This window comes from Pygoscelis adeliae, unplaced genomic scaffold (assembly GCF_000699105.1).
Source record: "Pygoscelis adeliae isolate BGI_AS28 unplaced genomic scaffold, ASM69910v1 Scaffold356, whole genome shotgun sequence".
Taxonomy (NCBI): Eukaryota; Metazoa; Chordata; class Aves; order Sphenisciformes; family Spheniscidae; genus Pygoscelis; species Pygoscelis adeliae.
In genome coordinates this window covers 951,021-973,976 of record NW_008824949.1, presented here as the reverse complement: position 1 = coordinate 973,976, position 22,956 = coordinate 951,021, and the positions used below count along the sequence as shown (strand labels likewise).

Sequence of the window (22,956 nt, the reverse complement as noted above, 5' to 3'; positions counted from 1 at the left end):
TTTTTCCAGTAGGAAAAAGCGATCTGACCCAGGATTACCAGTGAAGGTTATTTGAACACAGATGGGTTGCTCCCTAAGCCATCTTCCTGTTACTGCATTGCATTAAAAATACAGAGATAACATTGAAATCGGTAATTCTGTGTCCTTTCAAACAGAATAAGGAGACAGTCAATTAAGATGCTATAGTGCATAGACCCAGCTCCGTGCTGACTCTGCCAGGGAGCTTACGAGGTAGTAGATTCCTCTGCAGGACTAGTATCTGCAGCAAGGAACAACTGATGGCAAGCACCTCACCGCAGGTGGCTTAGGGCATGCCTTGCTGGTTACACAGAGAGCTGCTCACTGGCTTCAGGTAAGCAAGTGGGAGATTTCTTCTTTAGGTTTGATACATCCTGGCTTTAACTTTATACACATTTTAAAAGTGCAAGTGGGTAGCAAGGGTGAAAGCATTTTACGTACAGCCAGTCCTTTTAGAGGTGATGTTAAGCACGTAACACAACAGCTCAGTGAAGCAGAGGAAGTACACTGGCAGTAAATGAGCATGTCACAATGATTTGTCTCAACTCCTGCAGAGGCAATTTAACATCAGTTCAGTGACAGTGTATCAAGAACACACAGGATTTCACTCTAGTGTCAGCGTAACTTTTATTTATTTATTGCTGTCAATATGCACAGTAAAGGAAGACCCGATGTGGCTACCTCCTGAGTACAATACTTCTGTAAAATCTGATATTGTGGCTTTTGATGGTAATAGATCAAAGGTGCTGCATTCACAAGCTACACTAACTGCCTGAATTACAGACACACTCCCCGGCTGTCCTTTTTTCTGTCCCTTCCAGCATCACCTAATATAGACCTCATAACTGGAAAATAGCCAGAGATGATGTGAGGACAGTGTAAAGGGGAAAACCAGCTCTGTATTGCTTTCTCACAGCCCTTCAGCCTTGTAGGAGCAAGAATTCATTTGTGGCTTTCTAGCACGCAACCACAAGTGGAAAAAACACAGAAGGATCAGGTATGCTAAGGAGGGATGCAAATTCTCTTTTCCTATCGTATCACCTGTCACCACAAAAATGTCAGCCTTCAGTGCTGGACCCTCTGATTGTATAAAACCTCCCATTGCCTGGCAGAAGGATACTGGTCAGTAACTGCCTGAAATGGAAAGTACAGGCTGTGCCTTCAATGCTTTTCCTCTGATCACAGCAGAGTGACTCCCTCCAGGAGCATCACACCCTCCCAGTACGCTCCTCCACCCAGCATCAACGCCTCTCCTCTGACTGGCAAGCCAGGGCTCCCTTCCCAGCCTTATCCCTGACTTCTCCCTAGAAACAGCACTGAATTGGTAGGGAATGACTTAGGTGGCCAGAAGCCAAGGCCTGGGACGGGACAGTGCCACAGTCTGCATGGGACAGGTAAGGAGCTATCCCGGTGTCACTGGACATATGTAATACCCAGGGATACTGATGAGGGGTACAGCCCTGAAAGCCCCAATAAATCTGCGCTTAAGACCCCCTGAGCCCTAACTGTACCTCTGCTGCTAACTTCATTCACCTTTGTATTGCTTATTCCTTTGTTTCCCAATTTATACCACGGGGATAACAGCGTCACTCTGAGTGTGCTTGTCATGTGCTCTGTAAGCACACCAGGCAGTGCTGTCACTACAGCATGGGTAATTATTAGCCAGCTGCTTGCTTAAAATAGGTGGGAGAGGCTGCAAGGTTTCCACAACAAAGTGCTTCCTCTCCTGTAACATACATGCAGGGCAAATACTCCCCTGCAATAAGCACACAGTGAGCACTTGGGAGAGGACAGAGGCCAGCCAGAAGCCCCTCTCTGAATAGGCTGTCCACAGTGCCTCTCCCAGTCCAGCCTTGACTTGCCAGAGGTCCCAGTTTGACTGAGATAGCCTGGATTGCAATTAAGAGGACCAGTAGAGAGTAGTACAAAGCCTTGGACGCAAGCTATTCAATGCAGCACCTACAGAGATGACTTTCCCCACCTCCACAGCCCTGACAGCTTGCTGCTGACAATGTTTAATTCTCCAAGTGGTAGTGGGTTTTGTTGCTGGACACTCCTCACCCACCTGTCCTCCAGCACGTTTTACAGAAGTGATGAGGAAACCATCAGAGCTGAGTCAAAGGCTCCTCCACACTGAATCTGCCTATAGATAACACCTTCTGCAGCACATAGCTCTCCTCCTTCTGGCGTGACACAGCCAGATGTCGCAATGCAAAAAAGTGCAAAGGTGGCACCAGAATGTTCTGCCCATAGTCAACACAACGCAACCCTCCCTCCAGCTTGCATCGACGTCGCTGAGTTACCTATAAGCTCTTCTCTGCACATGATCCTCCTTGCAGCCAAATCCACAGCATCCTTAGGTTGTCTTCACCTTGTATTGCTACCGTTTGCTTGAAACGACGTAGCATCAAGAGGTGGTCCTGTGTTTGATATTATCGCCTGTGCTTGGGAGGCTGAGACTGCTGCCGTCTTCAGGAAGTGTGCCAGGAAACATGCCCCACCAAACTGCTGATTGACTGGGGGTGTGCAGCAAGCCATTTCCTAGAGGGGATCAGGCAGAACAGGGTAAGCTGTGTCCAGCTGGGGAGGTTATACTAGCTGGAGCATAGGCTGATAAAGGGCTTTCTCAGAAGCACTTGTGTTTGGCAGACAGACTAGACAGGAAAGGAGAGAAGAGGCACTTCCTAAGCTACAGTCTGTGATTCACTTTAACACCGACTGTGGTATCTTGGCAAAACGTGGCTTAATGTAAGCAGCTGAAGCAAACAGATCTGGAGTGTTCAGCAGAGGTGGTCTGCCAGGCTACAGGGAGCATTCAAACTAAAGCAAAGCCACCGAGGGAATTGCCTACACGTAACTTTCCCCCCACTTTCCCCACCAAAGGGTAAATCTCCCTTCTGACCCTAGCATCCGAAGGCGTAACTTTTGCAGAGCTGAATGGCAAGTTGAGATCAGAAGCCCCCTCCCAACAAGAGTCACTTTTCATCCCCCAAAGCAGAATCCTTTTGTGACCTCATGATCTGATAGAGAGTTTCCCTGAAATGCTGGTCCCGGCTCAGTCTTTTGGCTGCTTCTTTCAGCTCCTCAATGTTTTCAGCTTCTGCGTGCGAGAAGATGAAGGACTGGGACTGCTTCACTGAAACAACAGCAGCACAGAAAGGTCAGCACTCTCCGTCAGGGACACAAACTGAAGACAAAGCTTCACTAGAGCACATGAGCCATGCGATCAACATGACTGAGAGCCTGGCAAGGGATGAGCTAACCATTGCACTCTAACATCTTCACCTTAATGTTTTCAGAGGAGGAAAATGCTAACAGCATGGAAACACACTTTTCTTCTTTACAGTTGCCTCTGATTTAGGGTTCTACATAGAACCTGATTGAACCTTGCAGGTAGCCACTCTGAGCACTGGATTGGACAATGTCCAGGTGCCCCTTCCAACCTAACTCAGTCTATGATTAAGCATTCAAATGAAGTCAGCTTTGAGCATGTTTTTTTAGGGGCCCGGGACGATCACAGCAGTTACCTTTCAACACACATGAAGAGACAGGCAACCGGTACACGGACTCAGTGCCTGCTCTCTGGGTAAGGAAGCTCCAAGTTTCTCTGTAGCTCCATTCTACTACTAGGGAATATGAAATATGAACCACATTTGCAGACCTTACTGCTCTGTCAGCCCCATCTGCACATATCTGCTCCTGCAGGATATAGAGTAAGAAGCTGCTCGGTACCTACAGTCATTCCACGAAGCACTGGCTCTCCGGCGGTGGAAGCGGCAGCTCTTTATGCGACGAGTGGCAGCCTTGTGGATGTACACAGAGTTCTTCATGATCACAGGCATCTTGGCCTCCAGCTCGGCATTGCGGATGCACTCTTCAAAGAACTCTGAGGAGAAGACACCACTGTGAGCAGGGACAGGAGAGGCACTTCAAGCAATGAACCAGTCACAAGGGACTGCACTCACTGACAGGCTGAGCCAGGTAATGATGTTCAATACCTCCCTAGATCTTCACGAACAGCAACTCATGAAGCTCCAGAATATCATCAGAATTAACAAGTTCAAAGTGACAAAAACCTCCAGACCCCAACAAGTGCATACTCAAATTATAGAAAGAAATGCAACCCATCCATTCTCCATCAATCATTCCCACAACTGCTCATGATTCAACTGCCAAAAGCCCCTGATATTATGGTAAAACTTCTCAAATCTCTTGCAACACAGGGCTCTGAAGCCTTGCTCGTCGCACTTTATTTGAAGGACTTCTAAAACCAGTCAAGTCTAACTGCGGAAAGGGAGGTGTTGGCAAGACGGGCACACACACCCAGGCCATACATGGCCAAGGATTTCTTAATAGCATAGCAAATACTAGCACATACGTACATACAGTACAGGCTCCATGCAAAGCTCCATGTCCAAACTCTGACAACATTATTCTGTCCCAATCTGCCACACAAGCTGCTTTTCCTGGCCCATTTCCCCTCTTATGGTCTAACTGACATATCTTCTGCCACTCCAGTCTTGCTGTCCTCCTGCCTGTTGCTGGTCCCTTGCTGTTCAGATGGCTCACGTGCTAATGCGCCCCAACACTTACATGAAAGGGCAGGGCAGAGCTGCAGGAATCACTTGGAAAGACTGAGGCAATCCGTGCTGGGACTGACGTTAAAGAAAACATTGCTGGTCCCTCACTTTCTCTAGCGTTTTGCTCATCAGTACATTTTTACTCTTTTGAAGAAAACATCCCCCAAAATCTAAGATTGGAAATGAGTGTCAGGAGACATTCAGTGCTAGAGGTTGCTCACTTATGCCCTGTGCAGGTAGCTCAGCTCATCCACTTTAGCTCTATTTTCTTACCAAGGCTCTGAGCCAGTGCAGAGTTCAGAATTGTGCCCTTTTGTCTCAGTTTAGAAATCTGATGTAGGAACTACTGAATAATACAGATATTTATAATTTACATATATAAATATATGTAAATAAAATAAGAATATTAAAACTATTTATACCTGTATTTATACTTGTATATGTAACAGTGCTCAGAATGCTACAGGACTTTTTGACTTTTCTATATTGGACAATACATCCACCTTTCACTGAAACGAAGCCTTAACTACACAGACACAGCACCTTCATAACAGCTTCCCCCTGCACTTGCACTATATTTGAGGATGGAAAACAAGCAAAATTGTACCCAGTCAAAGCTGCTAATGTAAATTCCCAAACCTGACTCAAGCCAGATGCAAGGGTAATGCCCCATCTTACCAAAAAAAAAAAAAAAAAAAAAAGAGGCAAAGAAACAGGCATAAGCTGTGAGGAACCTGAGTCTTACACCTGACCTGTGGACTGCAGTTGTCTCAGCACAGTGAGATGCCCTGATTCAGCTCTGAGTAAGGATCCAAAGTTCACCTGCTGGGTCACCTACCAGCACATTGCTACAGCAGCCATGCTCCTTAAACTGCTGATGTTCTCGTAAGCAAGGCTGAGAAAAGATTATCTTGAGGAGAATCAGAGGACTAACTCAGACCTAGTCAGTCTTTACAGCTCTGCCACAGCTTCCCTGTTTAACATTTTGGAAAGCATTTGCTCATCTCTGCCCCTAGGTTTGCCTTCCACTCAACAGGGAAGTCTGGGATAATTTTGCCCTCCTTTGAGGACAAAACACCAAGTGCCTGCATAGCACATTCTGGCTCCTCAAAAAGGAGGTGTGCTTGAGGTACAAGGAGTTGGGAGTGCACATTATGTGCAGCTTTGCTAATTTGGGAACTTCTTTTTTGTGTCTGGGAAGATGGGTAGGAATATTTCCTCTCTCAGAGTTTGCTCATCAGTAGAGAGGACAGATGACTGACTTACTTCTCAAGTTACTGACATCTGCTTTCATCTTCTCCTCTTTCTCCTTGTTGCAATCCAGAGAATTTAAGCCTTGCTCCAAGCTCTGCAATGCTTCCTCAGCTTCTCTCAGTCTCTTCTCCAGATCCATGCGCACCTTTACCTCAGCCTGAAGAAGACAATAAGCATTTCTGAAAAACAGCTTGCATCTCAATAACCATCCTGCTAACTCACAAGGTCTGTGAGGCACCCAACAGGCAGATGAAAATGAAAAGACAACAGTAAGGAAAACCAATAGAAATATTGTAAGACAACATAAAAGTTGTTCCTTTTGTCTTCAGATAGAATCTGAATTTGAAGTCCAGATTATTTTATTAATTCTCCTTTACTCTGACTTTCATTTTCACAGCTTCCCTCTCATTGTATGAACCATATGGAATCAGAAATGGTATTTCAACATGTGAATTTGTGCTTATGCAAATACTTGCAGCTGAGCAGGAACAGGAGGACATTCTCCAGCTGAGACGGGCTTGTCAATTCCCACAAAGGGGTGTACAGTACTTAGTTTCAGAAACAAAACACAAGAAAAGTTCGAAATAAAGGATAACCTGAGTAGTAGCTTAGCAAATAAGAATAACTAATACAGCTTATGTCAACTTAGCTTTAGTTTGGCCAAGTGGAAGGTTACAGGATAAGAAAATCTTGGAGGTGCAGAAAAAAAGAATTGGGTTTTTTTTTGGAAAAAAATATTTGTAGAAGGAGGTTGAGTGACATCACCTGCATTCCTCTGCTTTTGAACCCAAGTTCATGCAGATGTTCTTGAAGATTTACAAATCTTAAGACTGACTCTCTGAGCACAAGTGATGAGGTAAGATTTCTGCTCAGTTCTGCAATGTATATATTAGCATTTCTTTGAAAGAATCTTTATTCTTGATTGTGTCTACTTTACTCTTACTTTTTTTCCTCCCTCCATCTTTAGATGATGCTTTCACAGTAGCAAATGAAAAGACTTCTACTGAATGGGTTAATCAGACCTCAGAATGAGAAAATAAATAGTAGTGCTACATAGATATAACATGACAACTTCATGTGTTACCATGATATGAAGCATAGCAAATGAAGATTTGCAACCACAGAATGAAAACAAAATAAAACCAAGTCTCCCACTTGATAGGGGATGAACCGAAAGGGAAAATGAGAGAACTCTGGGCCCAGGGACAGCAATATGCGACATACGCAGGAGATACCTTGAGGTCTCTCTCTGTCTGCTGCTTCTCCGCAGTCAGCTCCGAGAGCGAGTTCTGCAGCGCTTGTGACTGGGAAGAGTAAAACTCCCGCTCCTCCTCCAGTGCTCGGGACCGTTCCTCATTCTCCTTCATCCTGGTACATGACACAGCAAAGGAAGATGACCATTCCCACCCCAGCACAACTCACAGGAAGGAAGGGGCTCAGTGTCACGATGGGGCACGCTTAACTACCTGGCTGCCTTAAGCAAAGAGGCACTGACAGGAGCACTGTCTGTATTTCACTTCAATAACGCAGGCATTGCTGGAGAAAGCCAGGTGGACGGTTCTTGAATGGAACACTCTCAACCCCCAGACAAGGTCCAGGAGTACCAAACACTTCTCATGGACAAAGTCCATGAACACCAAATGGACTCACATCCTTAAGTCCTGATTTGAAAGGAGCAGGCCCAAGCGGCAGCAAGGAGTTCAGCTGCCCTGCCTTACTCTGTCCCCTGTGAGGCATTTATAACCTGAACTCCTGCCATGGGAACCAGACAAGCTTCCAGACTTGTCTTGTGTTGGCAACCAAAAAGCAAGTCAGCAGATAGTCACATCATTTGGCACCGCTAAGCCTGAGCAGGGCAGAAGTGTCCTCTTCCCTTTACTGCACCCAAGAACAGAAATTATAAAGGATCTTGCCTCTCTGCAGGTCTCGGGATAAACAGGGGAACAGTTTTGAAGTGGTCCTAATTTTAAGCCTGGAAATATTCAGCCATACCCTTTCTGATTGCTTGCCAACTGTGAGGGGGAAAACTACCTCTTTTCCCACCACCCTCTTCACACTGGATCGCATCTTGTCCCACATCCCTGCCTCTGGCACCACTGTAAGAGCCCCTGCCCCCACTTCACCTCTTCTCTGCCAGGAGTTTCTCCTCCAGAAGCTGCTGCATCTTCTCTTCAATCTGTTGCAGGCTGCAGTGCAGTCCCCAGATGGTGCTTTGCTCCTTGCTGGGGCTGGTTGGAGGTGGGAGCTGGCTCTCATTTTCTTCCAGCACCTCCAGCATTTGCTGCTTTTCCAGGGAGAGCTCCTTGAAGAAGGGCAGAGATTGTGAGTGTCAGCCAAGTCTAACATTTCTGCTCCTGTTCCTGCCTGGCTCCTCCCTATTGGGTCCCTCCATCCTTACGTCCACATCCCTCATTCAGGTTAAAAACAGGAATAACAAAATCTGGTTTTCATTTCGTATCTGCCTCATGAGGGGCAAGCCTCCACCAGAGCATTCGCTATGCAAGGGGGCGAGAACCTGCAGGCTCCTTTGACATGACATACTAGTAAGGACCCAGCTCAGGGACTGGAGCCTTGTGCTTCCCTAGTGCATCACCGATGCAGGCAGCTTCCCTGCCTTCCCTCATCACCTTGCTTCTCAGTGCGAACTAGAGGCATCCCCTCTGTGGCACTTCTAACTGTGGGGCAATAGGACATATCATGCTGTTTTCCTGTGAAGTGTTTGGTCCAGTGTGCAACTAGGGCATGAATGGTCCTTCCCTAGCTTTCCAGTTCTTTTTTCATACCCATAACCGCGGGCAAAGGAACATCAGCAACAGATTTTTGGACAAACTTGCAGGATCTGACACGAACATTAAGGATGACATTGAAGCTTCAGAAGGGCAGCTGTGTGGAAATTTCACAAACAGTATACATTTAGAAAAGCCACTTTCCACCAATCCACCAAAGTGATACCAAGTAAGGAAAGGGTTTAATAAAACACTTCGTTTCCTAAATTCCCATGAGGTACATGATTCCCTGGGAACCATGCTCCCTTCTGTGAACAAGGAATGCCTCTCTGCTGCTCCAATTTCCACCAGGACTTAGGGAGTTACAGTTAAAAAAAAAAAAATCAGAAAGCTATCACAGACTTACAGCCGTATTGGCTGGAGGGGACCCTCTGATAGGCTCTAGTCCAGCCTCCTGTTCAGAGCTGGTCTGTCAGCAGAGCAAGATATGGTCAGCTGTGGCTTTCTACAGCCGAGCTGTGAAAACCTTCCGAGATGGAGGTTCCTCGGCCTCTCCCACTGCCTGCCTACCTGTCCGATGAAAAATCTCTCCCTAGCGTTCAACCTGAGCTTCTCAAACTGGAACTTATGGTTATTGTCCTACATCACCTGGTACTGCTGAGAAGAGTTTGGTTCTGCTGGGCTCCGTGTCACTTCTAGTCCTTTCTGCAGGGGATTTTGGCCTTCATATCAGCTACTGAATGAACCTGTTCATCCGCACAGGACTTAACTCTGGCGCTAGCGGATGTTAGATTCATTGCATGGGACAGCATTGCTTTCAGCCCTGGTCAGTTCTCATGGATTGTTCCCAAAATGCTGTCACTCAGAGGGGAGAAGTGGTCACTCACCTCTAGGGTTTTCTGTAAGGACTGTGTCAGGCTTCGCAACTCTTTCTTTTCTTCCTCCACTCCTTTAAGGGAGCGGGCTGTGAGCTCTAGCTCCCTAAAGAAGCAAAAAGGGCGATAGCTATTGCAGGGGAACACTAGCCCCACAGACTGTGCTCAGACTGCGCAGGCTGTGGATCTCTTCGTGCAGGACCTGCGACCGGTGGTTGGTACAGGCAGCCCTGGAGCATCAGGAGCGTGCCAGGAAGCATCACACCTTGAACACACTACAGGCGTCCAGGAACTTTACTGTGCCTCCTGATCGTCAAACCAAACCCAACTGTTAGTGCGCTTCTCTAGCAAGGGCAGGGCCACAGTTGCAACTAGAAGAGCTCAGACAGGGCAGTCATATCTAAGCAGATGTAGGTCTATGAAAACAAAAACGGTTTGCAAAATCACACTGGCTTTTCTGAGGTGTTTTTAGGGAGAGAAAAGGAAAAAAAGAGGGCAATGGCAAAACATGCCCTTTCAACACTCAGGGCAAAGCACTCAGATCCTTCCCTTTCTAAATACACTATGCAAAATATGAACAGCAAATGTAGCTCTTAAAATGACAAAATTATTTCTTGGTGAGGCAACTTCATCATCCACTCAGTGTCATTCAGCTGATGGTGGAAAACCAGATTCAGATGTCTGGAGCCCACATGGCTGGTCAGTCAACCAAACTAATTGCCTCTCTGAAATCCTCTAGCACCTGTCTGTTGCCATGCTTCCCCGACTAATCTGGGGTTTGCTCATGTCCCAGCCCTTTGAAAATGAAGTTGCTGGAGCCCTGAATGCAAAATGAAACTAAGCTGTATTCTGTTGGTCACACAAGTGATAGCAAATGCAGGTAAACAGATCTCAACCATTCCTGTTTTGGTCAATATAGCATTTATCTCCTTCCTACATGCACAAAACAGGTGGATTTTATGAACTGTTTTGATTCACCACCACAGCAGCACTTCTGCCCAGTGTGGGAGTTCATGTCCTTTTCCTGCCCTGTGCAGTTTGCCGCCTTACCGTCTGATCTGTTCCTGCTCCAGCCGCAGCTCCCGTACCACCTCTTCAAACTGGTGCTTCTCTGCTTCCAGGACCTGGTTCAGCCGCTCGAGTTCCTGGACCGAAAGAGAAGACAAGAATGTTCTCTGCTGACACACTTACAGTTAGGAAAGGCTTCCCTGTTAACAATGCCTGGGCTTTTAACCGGAGCTATGTAGAGCCACGAGGTGTCCGATTCCACCATGCTTTTGTCCAGGGGCAATCAGAAGAGAGTAAAGGTTGGTTGAGGATTTCTAGACATCCAGAAGTTCCAGCCAGGTTACCAGGCACTTGGAAATCCCAGACATGCTCCCTGCACAGATCAGCTCTGCTGCACATGTACAGAATGTCCAAAGCTCCCTGGGAAAGCTGGACTCAACATGCAGGTACCATTTCCAGGCACCCACATGTGCATGTACAGAAAGCCCGGACAGGAATGTGACAGCCCCAGCACTGCTGCGCCTGAAGTGTGATATTTCTACTAGCTCAGCCTTGCTTCCCATCCCCACTGGGACAGGAAAACACGAACTGCACAGTTACAGCTTTGCACAGTTTAATCAGCCTATCACTATCTTTGTGCTAATAAAACCAGGCTTAAAGAGCACTGAATACCACAAGCTATCTGCAAGCAGTGAAACAGTCTCTTCCCCTAGTCTAGAGGAAGCAGTTGTACCGAGATCTGCTGCAGATGGAGGGAGACAGGGACAAAGCAAAGTGAGGGTCCCGCTCCCAGTCAGGTCCCCTTGCAGCCTTAACTGCTAGGCAGAACTCCTGCTGCAGGCCCAGGCAGGTCACAAAACAGCACTGACGCCAGACAAATTCGTAAGGCTCTTGCTCCATGGTGCAGGTATGGTTCAAGCTGCTTTCCCAACATATTGCTCTGAAGCCTTCAGGCTCACAGCAGGTCAGACCACCACAGCTCAGCGACCTATATATTCATTCCTTCATCAGTAACAAACTCCTTCAAACTAACCTGGCCCTGTCTGCTCTTTGTGGGCAATGGAGATACCGTGTGTGGCTTTGTAAGAGCAGAGATTCTAGGGTCTTTAGACAAGGGCATTTCCCTCCCTATGGCTGTGGGTTGTGCAGCAGGCTACCTCACCAGAAAGGGATGTCTCCCTGCAAAGGCAGAAGCAGCTTAGCCCTAAAGGAGCGTCCAAGCCACCTTTGGACTTTAGCTTGGCAGAAATGTACGCAGGAAAAACATAGGCATGAGAAGCCTAGGTCAGCATTGCCGTCATTTGCTAAAGAGGGGCCACAGTCATTTTGGATTAACTGGAAAAGAGAGCATGCAGCAGTTTGCAAGATTGCAACGTGGTGGTTTACATCCATGCAGGATTTCCTACCTTGTAATAGAACAACCCATTTGCAAAGCTATCTTGCAATAACTTTATAATGGTGCTATAAAAACCAGTATAGATTTGGTGTAAATATGAGAATGAGCTACTTTTATTATACTAAGCAAATATAAGTTTATTATTGTTTTCCAAACTATTCCAAACTTGATAAATTAAGGTATAATAGTCACATCTAAGGGAGTGCTCTCTTGGGCTTTCCCTAGTGCAATGTTTATTATTTTCCCCATCTCTGGTGTGTCCAAAGAAAAAACTACGTTGCTTTTTGCTGCTCCTTGTTTCTCACAACAGTATCTCTATACTAGAACAATGTCAGGTCTGTTTATTTGCTTTCTAACTGTGGAGACAGACAAGTTGATTGCCAGCGTCCTCTTGAATCTACCAAGTAACAAGTGTTTAATTCAACCCAGTGAATATGAATTTGACCTGATCTTCCTCAAGACATAATCACAAGCATGCTGCATAGAAAGTGCCTGGGAAGGAGAGCAGGGATACACCTCCAGGACCCACCCCATGGCACAGGTCTTATTCCTCTCTTCACCCACAGGGCCCAGAGGTTGGCTGGAGACTCTTTTGACTCCACAGCCTCCCTCCCTGAAACCTGGTGTGCTCTCAAACCAACAACTCCCGACCCCCCCAGTCTTGCCACATGGAAGATGAAGGGAATTGGCTTGTGATGAACACTCACCTCTTTTTGCTCCCTCTGCAGACACAGCTCTTCCGTTTCTTCCATTAGCTTATCTGCAAACACACACACAAAGGCCAAATGCAGAGGAAAGCAATTTATATCCTAGGGATATTTACGAGCATGAAACACTGACTCTTTGGAGCTTGAAAATGCAGCATTCCCTATTGCTCTGTGTGTATCTGTCTGGGAGGCTCCAAAGGCTGAGATGACACTAGTGGGATGTTCTGTAATTTCTCTCCTGCCAAATAACCTGATAAAACTGAACAACCATATTGCTGTGTACTCCTTCTAAGGTTTCCTCTCAATGTTCTTAAAGAGCATTAACGAACTAACCTTCGCCATCCTCTAGCTGAGTCAGGAAAATACCCTTATCTCTGCTTCACATGAGGAAGCAAAGGCACAGAAAGGTTAAGTGGGTGCCCAGGGTCGCACACTGCATAGCAGCAGTCAGTTCTCCTCCTGCAGTTCAGTGCCCCATCCCTACCCACCTAGCACATCACCCTCTCCTTCAGCCCCCTGGGCATCACTGCCAGCTCCCTATTGTCACCTTGGGCTGCCCCAGCCAAGCCCAGAAATCAAACCCCGAACTTAGCCACAAAACTTTTCACTGTTAAGGATAGCTCCCCTCAACATCAGTTGCTCTTGTCTACTGAGAAGGACACACGCCCACCAGAGACTCTGCTCTGATCCTTACACCGTGACCCGATGTACCTACGTTGTGCTACACTCAAACCTTAAACAGAGGCTCTGCCTTAGGCAGCTCTTAGTCATGCTTACAGGAAACTAGACAGAAACACATTCCTCACAGTTGAGCCTAGGGTTTAGCTCTCAGCTCTGCCACCCAGCTGCCATGTGAGCAGGGGCATATTCACTGTAGCACTTTATGATTAAGTCTTCCCTGTATCAGGTGAGGAGGATGCTACCCATTTCCTTTGTACTGGGGCACCTGAAGGGATTTGTCCTGCTGGCAGGATTACTACTGCTAGGAGGAATGCAGATCTCTACTACCTCCTGCCCACAGCAGGGCTCCCGTTATGTTACTAAAGCTCTGCTGACCACCACTGCTGCCTTTCCTTCCCTGTCTCACCCTCTTCCTCCTTGCCAGGACCCAGCACAGCTGCACTGTAATTACACAGAGGGTCTCCCACCTTCCCTCTTCTGCCCCTCCTGGGGGGGCCAAGCCCAGGGTTTGATAGGCTTCTGCAAAGTCCCACCCTGAGAAAGAAACCTGGATCCCAGCTGGGTGGGGGGCAGGTGGAAGGTAACTCTGGGGAGATTCAGGGAATTCCCCAGAGCAGTGTTTGCTTCCTCCAGAGAGCCTTGACCTGCTGCCAGGAACAGTGCCTGACCTCAAAACTTAACTACAGTATGGACACAGATCACTGGAGGTAAGGTTAATGAGGTAGAAGCCTCAGCAGTTATGTAGGAATAAATAGAAAATCGCTGTCAAAAGAAAGTAACCAACTGTGACAATTGACCAGCTCTGAATGTTCTTGTCATAGGCTAAAGAACCCAGTGGAATGTGTATTTTATATTCCAAATATCTCCTGTTTGCCACAGAATGTGTATTTCTCTATTCCTCCATCACCTTGTCTTTTATCGTACTGTGGCCCTCTTTAGTCTCTTAGGCTCTTTCGTCTGCTCTGATGGTTGCAAAATAATGTTTTGACAAAACTTTCCTGTTTCTAACTTTCCTCCTGTCCCTCCAAGTCCTCCTCTCAGCACTCCCTGTTATCCCTTTGTCAGGCGTGGAACCACTCCTCCCTGCCTGCCTCACATACGAGCCCACCCATCAGCTCACACGTGTGAATGGCGCTTAGATGGCTAGAAAGAACATGCCTTGATACTTGAATTGTGATCACTGTTACATATGAGACCATATACTGAGATCACCCCTGATCAGCATGGATGCATAAATGCAAAAGGCTCTTCAAGATTCCTCCAGTGGCTTGATGATTAGGAACAGAGACCAGGAGCCCCTGCTCAAGGCATCACCAACCTGAAGGCACACAAAGGTGCCGCTAGCTTGTTTAGAGTAGATGGCTCTCCAGGCAAATCACTGGGCTCACAAATGTGACCCGAAGCTCCCAGGTCAGAACGGCTGTTAGGCCTATCTTGGGGAATGCTCCAGCTTAGGAGGTATCTGGGTTAAAGAGGCTGCTCTCCCTTGGCTCTTGCTATAGGCAATGTGAGGAGAGACAGCTGGACCTCCTGAGGCAGTCAGGAGGCTACTGCCATCCAGAGACTGTTTTCTGAGTAGGGGATGGGACTAGATAACCTCCAGAAGTCTCTTCCAACCTTCTACGTTCATCTGGAGCAACTGCTCTCTCTCCATTGCCCACAGAGAGCGCAGTGACAAATTAGGCACTGCCATTAGACACCTCAGACAAGCCCCATGTAAATGCTTCCACTTTCAACATGAACAGTGTGGGCAAATGCAGACAAAGACCAAGTAGAGTAAGACCAAAAAAAAGAAACAGCTAGAGGAGGAAGAGTCATGCATGAAAAGCTGTGATCAGCCTCAGAAATACCAGTGCTGTGTGATTCAGGGAGACAAGGGTTTTGGCTGTTTGCCTCGTGAGCAGCTGAAATCAGCACATCCAAACTTCTCAGGGGCAACAAACATATGTACAGTCTAGCCATCCGGAGCTGCAGGACCACAGCATGCTGGCCAAGGCACATTGTTCCTTTCACACTCCAAACAAACGTCCAGATCCTACCTTAACATTTTTGTGTTTTGACTCCCTTCAAAACGTGAATTTTGGCTGCTGCCTACTCAAAAGCTTCATCCAGTAAAAGTCAACAGTAAAAACCTATAGCTGCTTGGCTTGACCACAGTGACAACTCCAGAAAAGCAGAGTGGCTATTTTGGGGTTTATGGCTTTTGGAAGTAAGAGTTTCCTACCTAAATACTCCTGTTTCTCCTTGGCCAGCTGCAGTCCTTGGGCTTCCAGGCTCTCAATCATGGCTTCTCCCAGCTGGGCATTCTTCCAGGTCCTAGGGAGAGCGGACACAAAGCAGACAATGTAAGAGAGCTAAGGGTCCCACAGATCGAGGCAGGAGACTCAGCCTAGCAATCTACCAAGGAATTCAAAACACACAGACTCTATCAGTTGGGACAGTGATTCTCTAAATTTTTCTCCGCAAATGAATTGGAGAAATTTCCCTGACATTCAGTAATTTTTTATTTTTTATTTTTTAAATACAGGAGCTGTACATCAACACTGCACAGCTATTCAAATGTTTTTCCAGTGTTTTGGAGATTTCTACACCGAGCTTAGTCTTAAGGGCTCTCCAGACCAACCCAGCCCATGCAGAGCCTTCAACTGCAATGGGATGTACCTGGAACCCGTTATATGGATCCCGACAGACTTTAGAACCAGATTTTATCTTTTAACTCAACTGACTTCCCATCTGCCAGTGACATTGTCTTCTGCAGCCTTTCCAATATTTTGCTGCTATAGCCACTCTTCCCCTTCAAACATTAACCGTTTATTGAATCCTTCCCACAGCCTTCTATCTTCAGCCTTTCTGGTATCCATCATCCATCCATCCTGGAACCAATCAATCCCTCCTCTGCTAAACTTGTAAGCCACTAGGATTTGGTGCCTGGCCCTACACTGTGAGTTAAGTGCCTCTCCCTGTAAAAACAACAAAGAACCAGAGATAAAAGCCAGACAAATGCTGGCAAGAGGGGAGAGCTAAAGGAGGCAGGCGTATTCAAAGAGTACCTTGTGTTATTGTAGGACCATTGGCCAGAGAATCTCAAGGTCTCTTGAACTCATTATGAAACTAAGCTGTAAAAAAGGCCTGTGGAGCAGATGCCCATTACTGATTGATGCCCATTACTGACTGAGTTGATGGACAGGGTAGGCTTTAACACAGATATTAAATACCAAGGACAAGGACTTACAAATCAAAAACAGAACCAGAAATGGAGTTTGCTGCCCACTTCTATTCATGTTCCATTAGATAAAAACCATAAAATACATAAAATGCATATGTAAAATTCATCCCAATCTATTTATATGGATGCACATACAGGAACAGCAATTGCTGCCCAGAAATTCTGCCATCTTTGTTAAATCCTAAGGGAGCTTATTAAAGGCTGTAAGCCTTCCTATACCAGGCCTTTTTGTGAGCCATTTGAAATTGTAGCTTTTCAGAAACTGTTAAGTTGGCAACCTCTTATAAAACAATTTCAAGGCAACCTGTACTTCATCTCTTACAAAAGCCAGACAAATATATTAAATACACATCACCCCAGGGACCAGGCAGCTCTCAGCTCCAGCAGCCGAAGCACTGCCTTGTGCTCTTTGCAGACAGCTGGGTTTCTTTTCAACTAATGAGCACCTTGGATATTTCTAAAGTGCAGAGGAAATTAGAACACTAATTAAAAAGGTGATGTCTTGCCCACAGGTATACATCTTCATCTTGAGTGAGAACATGTGGGTGCGAATGTGTTTTTCCACTAACGTTCTCTGATACAGGATGAATCTGATCCCAGAGAAACCAACAGCAAACAGCTCAAGCTGGGGGGGCACGACACAAGAACAGAGTTTATCATACAATTACTTGGAGGGTTTCAAAACAGCTGTAGCCTTTAAGGTGTCTTTATTAGATTCACTTTTTCAGTGCTCCCTCCCTTCCCCAGCCTAACAAGATGTTTCCCCGTCTGTAACTCAAAGGTTACTACACCCACTGCTGTATAACTTAGAAGATGCACCCATATCACTGTGTAGCATTTAAGCTTTTACTCCTTTTATCTGCTGTAACCAGTGCCGGTGTGTAACCGCAGCAGCGGGAAGGAACAGGCTATGACTTCAGCTGAGAGGCAAGTGCTTTTTTTTATTTTGTACTTCTTACCACGTGAGTTTTCATCAGAAAAAGCCACATTGCTTAAAGTGCTGCAAAGCACAGGGTCAGGAAGGCTCTTGGGACAAGTAGAAATAATATACTTATTATTTCTATAAGTATATATAGATATATATCTATATTATATATACTTATAATATACTTCTGAAAAAAAAGCCCCAAAGCTGTATAGTATCTCCATTTGCTATACAGCTCAAACATCGTCTATTCCAGTCCTTTTGCAGCACTGGGAACATCTCTCTAGCTTTGCCTGCATTTCACCTTTCTTGGGAGCATCCACAACCAATTTTTGGAGCTGCTTGGCACTTCACGGCCCACAGGACACACGTACTATGTTACCTAATTCTCTCAAGGTAACAGCCCAGGATGGATAACACCTGTATATTTATGGGGATGAGCAAAGAGGGAACACAAAGGTATGGCCACCCAAGGAGACAGACTATATGAGGGTAGGGCTGCCTAAGTAGAGGGTGTGAGGGTCAAGAAAGGAAGGGGCAAAACTATGCCAAGGGCCTAAAGGAGTAGAGATAGAGAATTGGTTCTTATCCAGCAGCAGCCACAAATATCTTCCAGAAAACAAGAGAGAACCAGGACAACCCAATTTTTTCTCCTTCCTGAAATGCCAGGTTATTTTTTGTGATTGGCATAAAATGGCCCCAGCAGAGTGTCATGGGTATGCACACGGTATCGCAACTGTTAGCACATTCCTCAGAACAAGCAGTCAGCATTATTCTCAGCTGGGTTCAACCACATCCTAGATCATGCCTTTCTCCTGACAAAAAGAGTTGGTGATTTGTTTTGGGTTCCCCCCCCGCCCTTGCCACCAAGTCTACTTTTAACCAGTGCAGGGAATGCCACTATGGACATAGAGAGCGTACGTGTGCCCATCTCCCCCACTAGCAGCAGCAAAAGCCTCTCTGGGTGGGAAGAGAGCCTAGGTGACTGGGAATCAGGGCTGTGTGCATTTCCAAAAAGCTTTTAAGATCTGGCAAATGTGATAAGTCCAAGCCACAACACATCAGAAGTGTGGAGAGACCATCAGCTCCCCTCCACATTGAATAGGCGGTTTCCCTATCAAACCAGGAGGCTTGGAAAGGAGTGAAGAGCTGAAGGCATCACTGAGCACACTCTGATGGTGGAGGTAATAAGCAGTTATGCAGGCGTGCACACACACACACCACCCCAGCCCCAGATGTAAAGAGGCAGCAGATAAAATTGAAACAAAGGAGAGAGGATAGAGGATGGTTCCCATCCTGGGTTCATTTTTTCCTCTTTCCCCTATTTAACAAAATCTCAGACTATGAAGTTGGGTTTTTTTGAGGGTGGGTTTTTTTTCTTCTTTGGTTGGTTCTAAATAATGAGGGAGACTATAGGATGACCACAATAAACTAAGTGCTGCAGTGCCATCAGCAGTACAATCTCTGTCTAGGAACAACAGGGCACTAAAACAGGTTGCCTAGAAGATTTCAGCTGTATCCTTTTAGCTTTCCCATTCATTGCAGATCAATTTACTGGCCCATGCTGTGCCTTTCTGGCTGCTGCTTGGCTCCCAACCTGACCCTGCTAACATAAATCACATCATCTCTGCTTTTCCTCACATGCAGGCTATCATCAGCACTGATTAAGCCAGCACTGGAGCTACATTGCTCTCCTCCGCCGAAGCAAAAACAGAAGCAGAGAGGAGAGGGAAGGGGGTGTCACAGGCAGATTTTTAGCTAGGTGCAGCCACCTCTCTAGCTCCTGTTTTAAACACTAGGGCTGGCATATTGGAGCAAGGACTAGAGAAAAGGCTGGTTCTGTGAAATGAGCAGCTGCACAGGGCTCGCTTGCGAGAACCCTCCTGAGCTGTGCAGCCACACTCCTTCTCTCCCATACACACTTGAAAGATTAATTTGGCCCCCAAATTATTGCCCTTGCAATAGTTAAGTCTAACATTAGTGAAGGCAAGTGCAGACCTGTGCTATTGAAGAAAAACCTCTAAATTACTCAAGGGCTGAATCTGGGTCTCTCCTTCTCTGCAGTGGCCAAGCCTGCTCATGCTGAGTGGGTGACAGACCTCTGCCTTGGGTCTTGTGTCCCATGGGGCTCATGCTCCCATGAAGCTTTAATGGGCAGCTTTGTGTTGCATTTCATACAGTACTATGGAGGTAACTGAGCTTGCTCCAGCACCAAAACCAGGCTCACTGCAGCAGCGCAAAGCTTGGCTTGGGCTGATCCACTGTAACACCATGTTCCCCATTAATTACAAATGAACATTTTCAGCCTTCTAGTGTTGGAATTAACTGCTCTAGCAGGCAATTAAAGGTCTTAGTAGTCTTGGGGAGCTTCTCTGCCTCCCCATACTCCTTTTAGTCAGGCTTTTTCCTCTTTATCCTTTATGCATCTACAGAGCAGATCAAAGAGAATAAGGAATAGAAAGAAGCTTACACTTTTCCAGACTCCTGTAGCATCTCCAGCCACTGAGCCTGCTCAAACTCTGATTCGGCTGCTAGAACAATGTTACCCTAGAAGAGGGGAGGGGGAAAAAACCCGGATTAGAGAGGCTGGTGCCTTACACACCTCTGTGCACGAACTGGACACAACTAGCACAGCTGTGGCAGGAGGAGAGCCCACCACAGGCTGCCACCTCTGAGGGAGACATCACATGGGAGCAATTATGGCCCAGGCCTACCACACATTCTTGCTTGGAAAGAGATGCACACAGCAAGCAGTCATGGTAGGAATAAATGATAGAGCAACATGAGCTCTAGGGCTCCTGAATATCTGTCTATTGGTCTACTAGTATCATAAGACCTGCCATCAGAAAGAGCAAGTCTCCTTGTTGGTTGTCAAAGCAGGAGCAGCAGCAAAGCCTTGAGGGGACTTAGGATGCTAACCCACCCTCTTTCTCAGGACAGTCTGCCCAGCGAGGGTAGGCATACATTGGTGGGGTGGGAAAGACTGCCAGTCTAGCTCTGCTCATCAGCAATAAAGTGTTTTGCGGTGTTTGGGTTTTTTTGAGAAGAAAAGAAGTGTACTTACATGGAAGTCTTCATGAGAGATCTTTATGGCATAAGGCATGTTGGACTCTTCTTTGGGCTCCACGATGCAGCCTCCCAGGGGTATGACACCCTGGGGATGAACCAGAGCACTCCAATCAGTCAGCAAATCGAGTATAACTATTAACTAACCAGGAGCTGAACTTTCACCCTTGGTCACTTGTAGGCCCCTGCCCTGCCTTAGCTATCTCAGGAGGGGCAATACACACAGTTGCTGAAAAGCAGAACTCCTCCCACCACCACCAGGAGACCTCCAAGTGTATCTGAAAGGGGGTAAAGATGGCTCTCCCACATTCGGCTTGGAGGGAAGGCTGCTAGCTAGAACATGGAAGTGGGAGCTCTTTAATCAAGCAGGAGGTGATCTCCCGACAGGGGCAGATGTTGCAGTCACAGTGTGGTAGCATGAGAGAGGTTGTGCATCCATTACAGTCACCACCAGTAGGTCAACACCCCAGACATGCTGTGTGGGGACAGATGGGTGGCCTGCTGCCCCTAACCAGGCTGGGTGAAATCAGCACCTTTGGAAGCACATGTGCTCCATCAGCCTCCAGTGACTACAGAGGCTAAAAGCAGACTCAGAGCACAGAGTCCCCCCACGAGAGCTCCAGGCAGCAGAGCTACTGAGGCTGCTTCTCGGGGCTGAGAGCACATGGGTTAGCAGGGGCTGGCTGAGACCACTTATGAGTGTGAGTAGAGGTTAGGAACAAGCAGCAACCAAAGCTGTTAGCCCCACCACTGGCTTTGCCAACAATATTCTCATACCCACAAGACTGGTTGATTAGGAGATCATGAAAACCAGGGGGTACATCTATTATCAGGTAAACAAATATTAAGGTCATGTACCTGCCGAATCAGTGTGGAGCCTGAAGAGGTACTGACATGATTCCTGCTTTTTTTGAGGCTCCCCTGGATCTGTGAGAAGTTTGCAACTTACCTCTTCTTCACTTGCTGGGCCTGTGGGGTGGGGCGGGGGCAGAGGGGAGGCTAGAAACAGAATAACCCCCTCTCCCACGCAAACGCTGCTCACCTTGGGGTGGATGTTGAAGTATTTATTGCTTTCAAAGCTCTTCTTCTCACTCTCGGCATAGTAGAGCAGGAAGCTTTCCTTAATGATGAAGAACCTTTAAGACACAGAAAGGAAATAAATTCCGCTAGAACAGGGGTCGTGGTTCACAGCACAATAAAATCTCCACCTAACTAAAGCTGCTTTCTGAGCAGAAGAGTTTACTACTCCCATATCCAAGCCTCAGGTGAGGGGCGTCACTCCTGTTCATAGCCAAGCGCTAGTGCTTAACACTAAGCACTGAGTTCAAGCGCTTTGTGCTTGCAGTTTACCACAGCACGCACGCATCAGTGTTGAAGGCAAACAGTAGCACCATTTACTCACAGGGGAATGGGACGGCGGTCTGCGCCCAAGACAGGAGCACAGCCAAAGCCTTTTGGCATCTTGACCTGTGCGGGCTCTGTCTAGCCCATGTGTTGTATTCAACCTATTGGAAGAGAACTGCTCCTTTTTTCAAGGGTCTCTCTCACATGGGCTAAGAGCAACTAAAAGCTTATTTTTGCAATTTACTCCCTGCCACCCTCTTTCCTCCCATCTCAGCATAAGCCAGAAGGGAAGTGTTCCCACTGTAACAGTGAGTCATATGGCAGGGACTCACAGGCTAGCATCACCAAGCCACTCTCTAGGCAAAAGATTGGCCACGAGAGCACTCAGGAGCAGAAATAAATTTTAGAGATATTTTTAAGCAGAGTTCCTGGCAAAGTCTCCTGTCATTGACCTTTGTAAATACAAAGGAAATTGAATTTTTTTTCTCATATGCGTGACTAAAATGTGCCTTGTTCTGCTCAGTTAGCCTTAGGTATGCTCTGATGAACACTGCATAGTAGCCACAAAATATCACAACTTCTGTAAACCAAGCCTCTAATTTACTGGAGCGTGTCCTCAAAATTTTGATTAAAGGAGTGCCATTTTTAGCTTATTTGGATGTTCAAAATGCCCCTCGGAGAGTCCCTCTTCTCTTTGAAAATTGAGGTTTCATTAACTCTGCAGGCAGTGGTACAGGGGAGAGATATCTGATAGCTTAAATTTGGTCTAAATCTCTGCAGCACTCAAAAATGCTGAAGAGCGGCTGAAAAGATGGGGACTAGTTTAGTAGGAAGGTTTCAAAAGAGTAAATGACAAAGAAAATGTGTTGCACTGTTCCGTACATATTTTCTGATATGAGAGGAGAAGGATTTGGAAAGAAAGTGAAAGGCAATAAGCTCAAAATTAATAAAGAATGCCTTTTTACAAAGGCACAAAACACTGCTGTGTAAATCCCTTTCATGTGGTCCTGAGGACAAGAGCTCATGAGGAATCTGGAAAGGATAAGGCATTTCTGTGAATAATGAGAACATCCCCAGGAAAGCCTCCTGCTTCTGGGCAGAAAGCCTGCACTGAGAGGGATCAGGAAGAGACTTCTCCGGGCAGCGCTTT

At 46.6% G+C, this 22,956-nt stretch overlaps 1 protein-coding gene across 1 annotated transcript in view; it reads right to left on the bottom strand.

Annotated features, from left to right (window-relative positions):
* Positions 1-2,985: 2,985 nt before the first annotated feature.
* Positions 2,986-22,956, bottom strand: part of PLEKHD1 (pleckstrin homology domain containing, family D (with coiled-coil domains) member 1) — a 28,354-nt gene continuing 8,383 nt past the window's right edge. Inside the window, exons 2-13 of the mRNA XM_009325584.1 lie at positions 21,505-21,598; positions 20,461-20,550; positions 19,867-19,943; positions 15,470-15,561; positions 12,565-12,617; positions 10,504-10,598; positions 9,466-9,559; positions 7,976-8,154; positions 7,088-7,220; positions 5,865-6,009; positions 3,755-3,904; positions 2,986-3,154 (exon numbers count right to left, since the gene is read on the bottom strand). Of these exons, the coding sequence (XP_009323859.1) occupies positions 2,994-3,154; positions 3,755-3,904; positions 5,865-6,009; positions 7,088-7,220; positions 7,976-8,154; positions 9,466-9,559; positions 10,504-10,598; positions 12,565-12,617; positions 15,470-15,561; positions 19,867-19,943; positions 20,461-20,550; positions 21,505-21,598 (1,363 nt within the window). The 3' untranslated portion in view covers positions 2,986-2,993. The remainder of the gene's footprint in view (positions 3,155-3,754; positions 3,905-5,864; positions 6,010-7,087; positions 7,221-7,975; positions 8,155-9,465; positions 9,560-10,503; positions 10,599-12,564; positions 12,618-15,469; positions 15,562-19,866; positions 19,944-20,460; positions 20,551-21,504; positions 21,599-22,956) is intronic.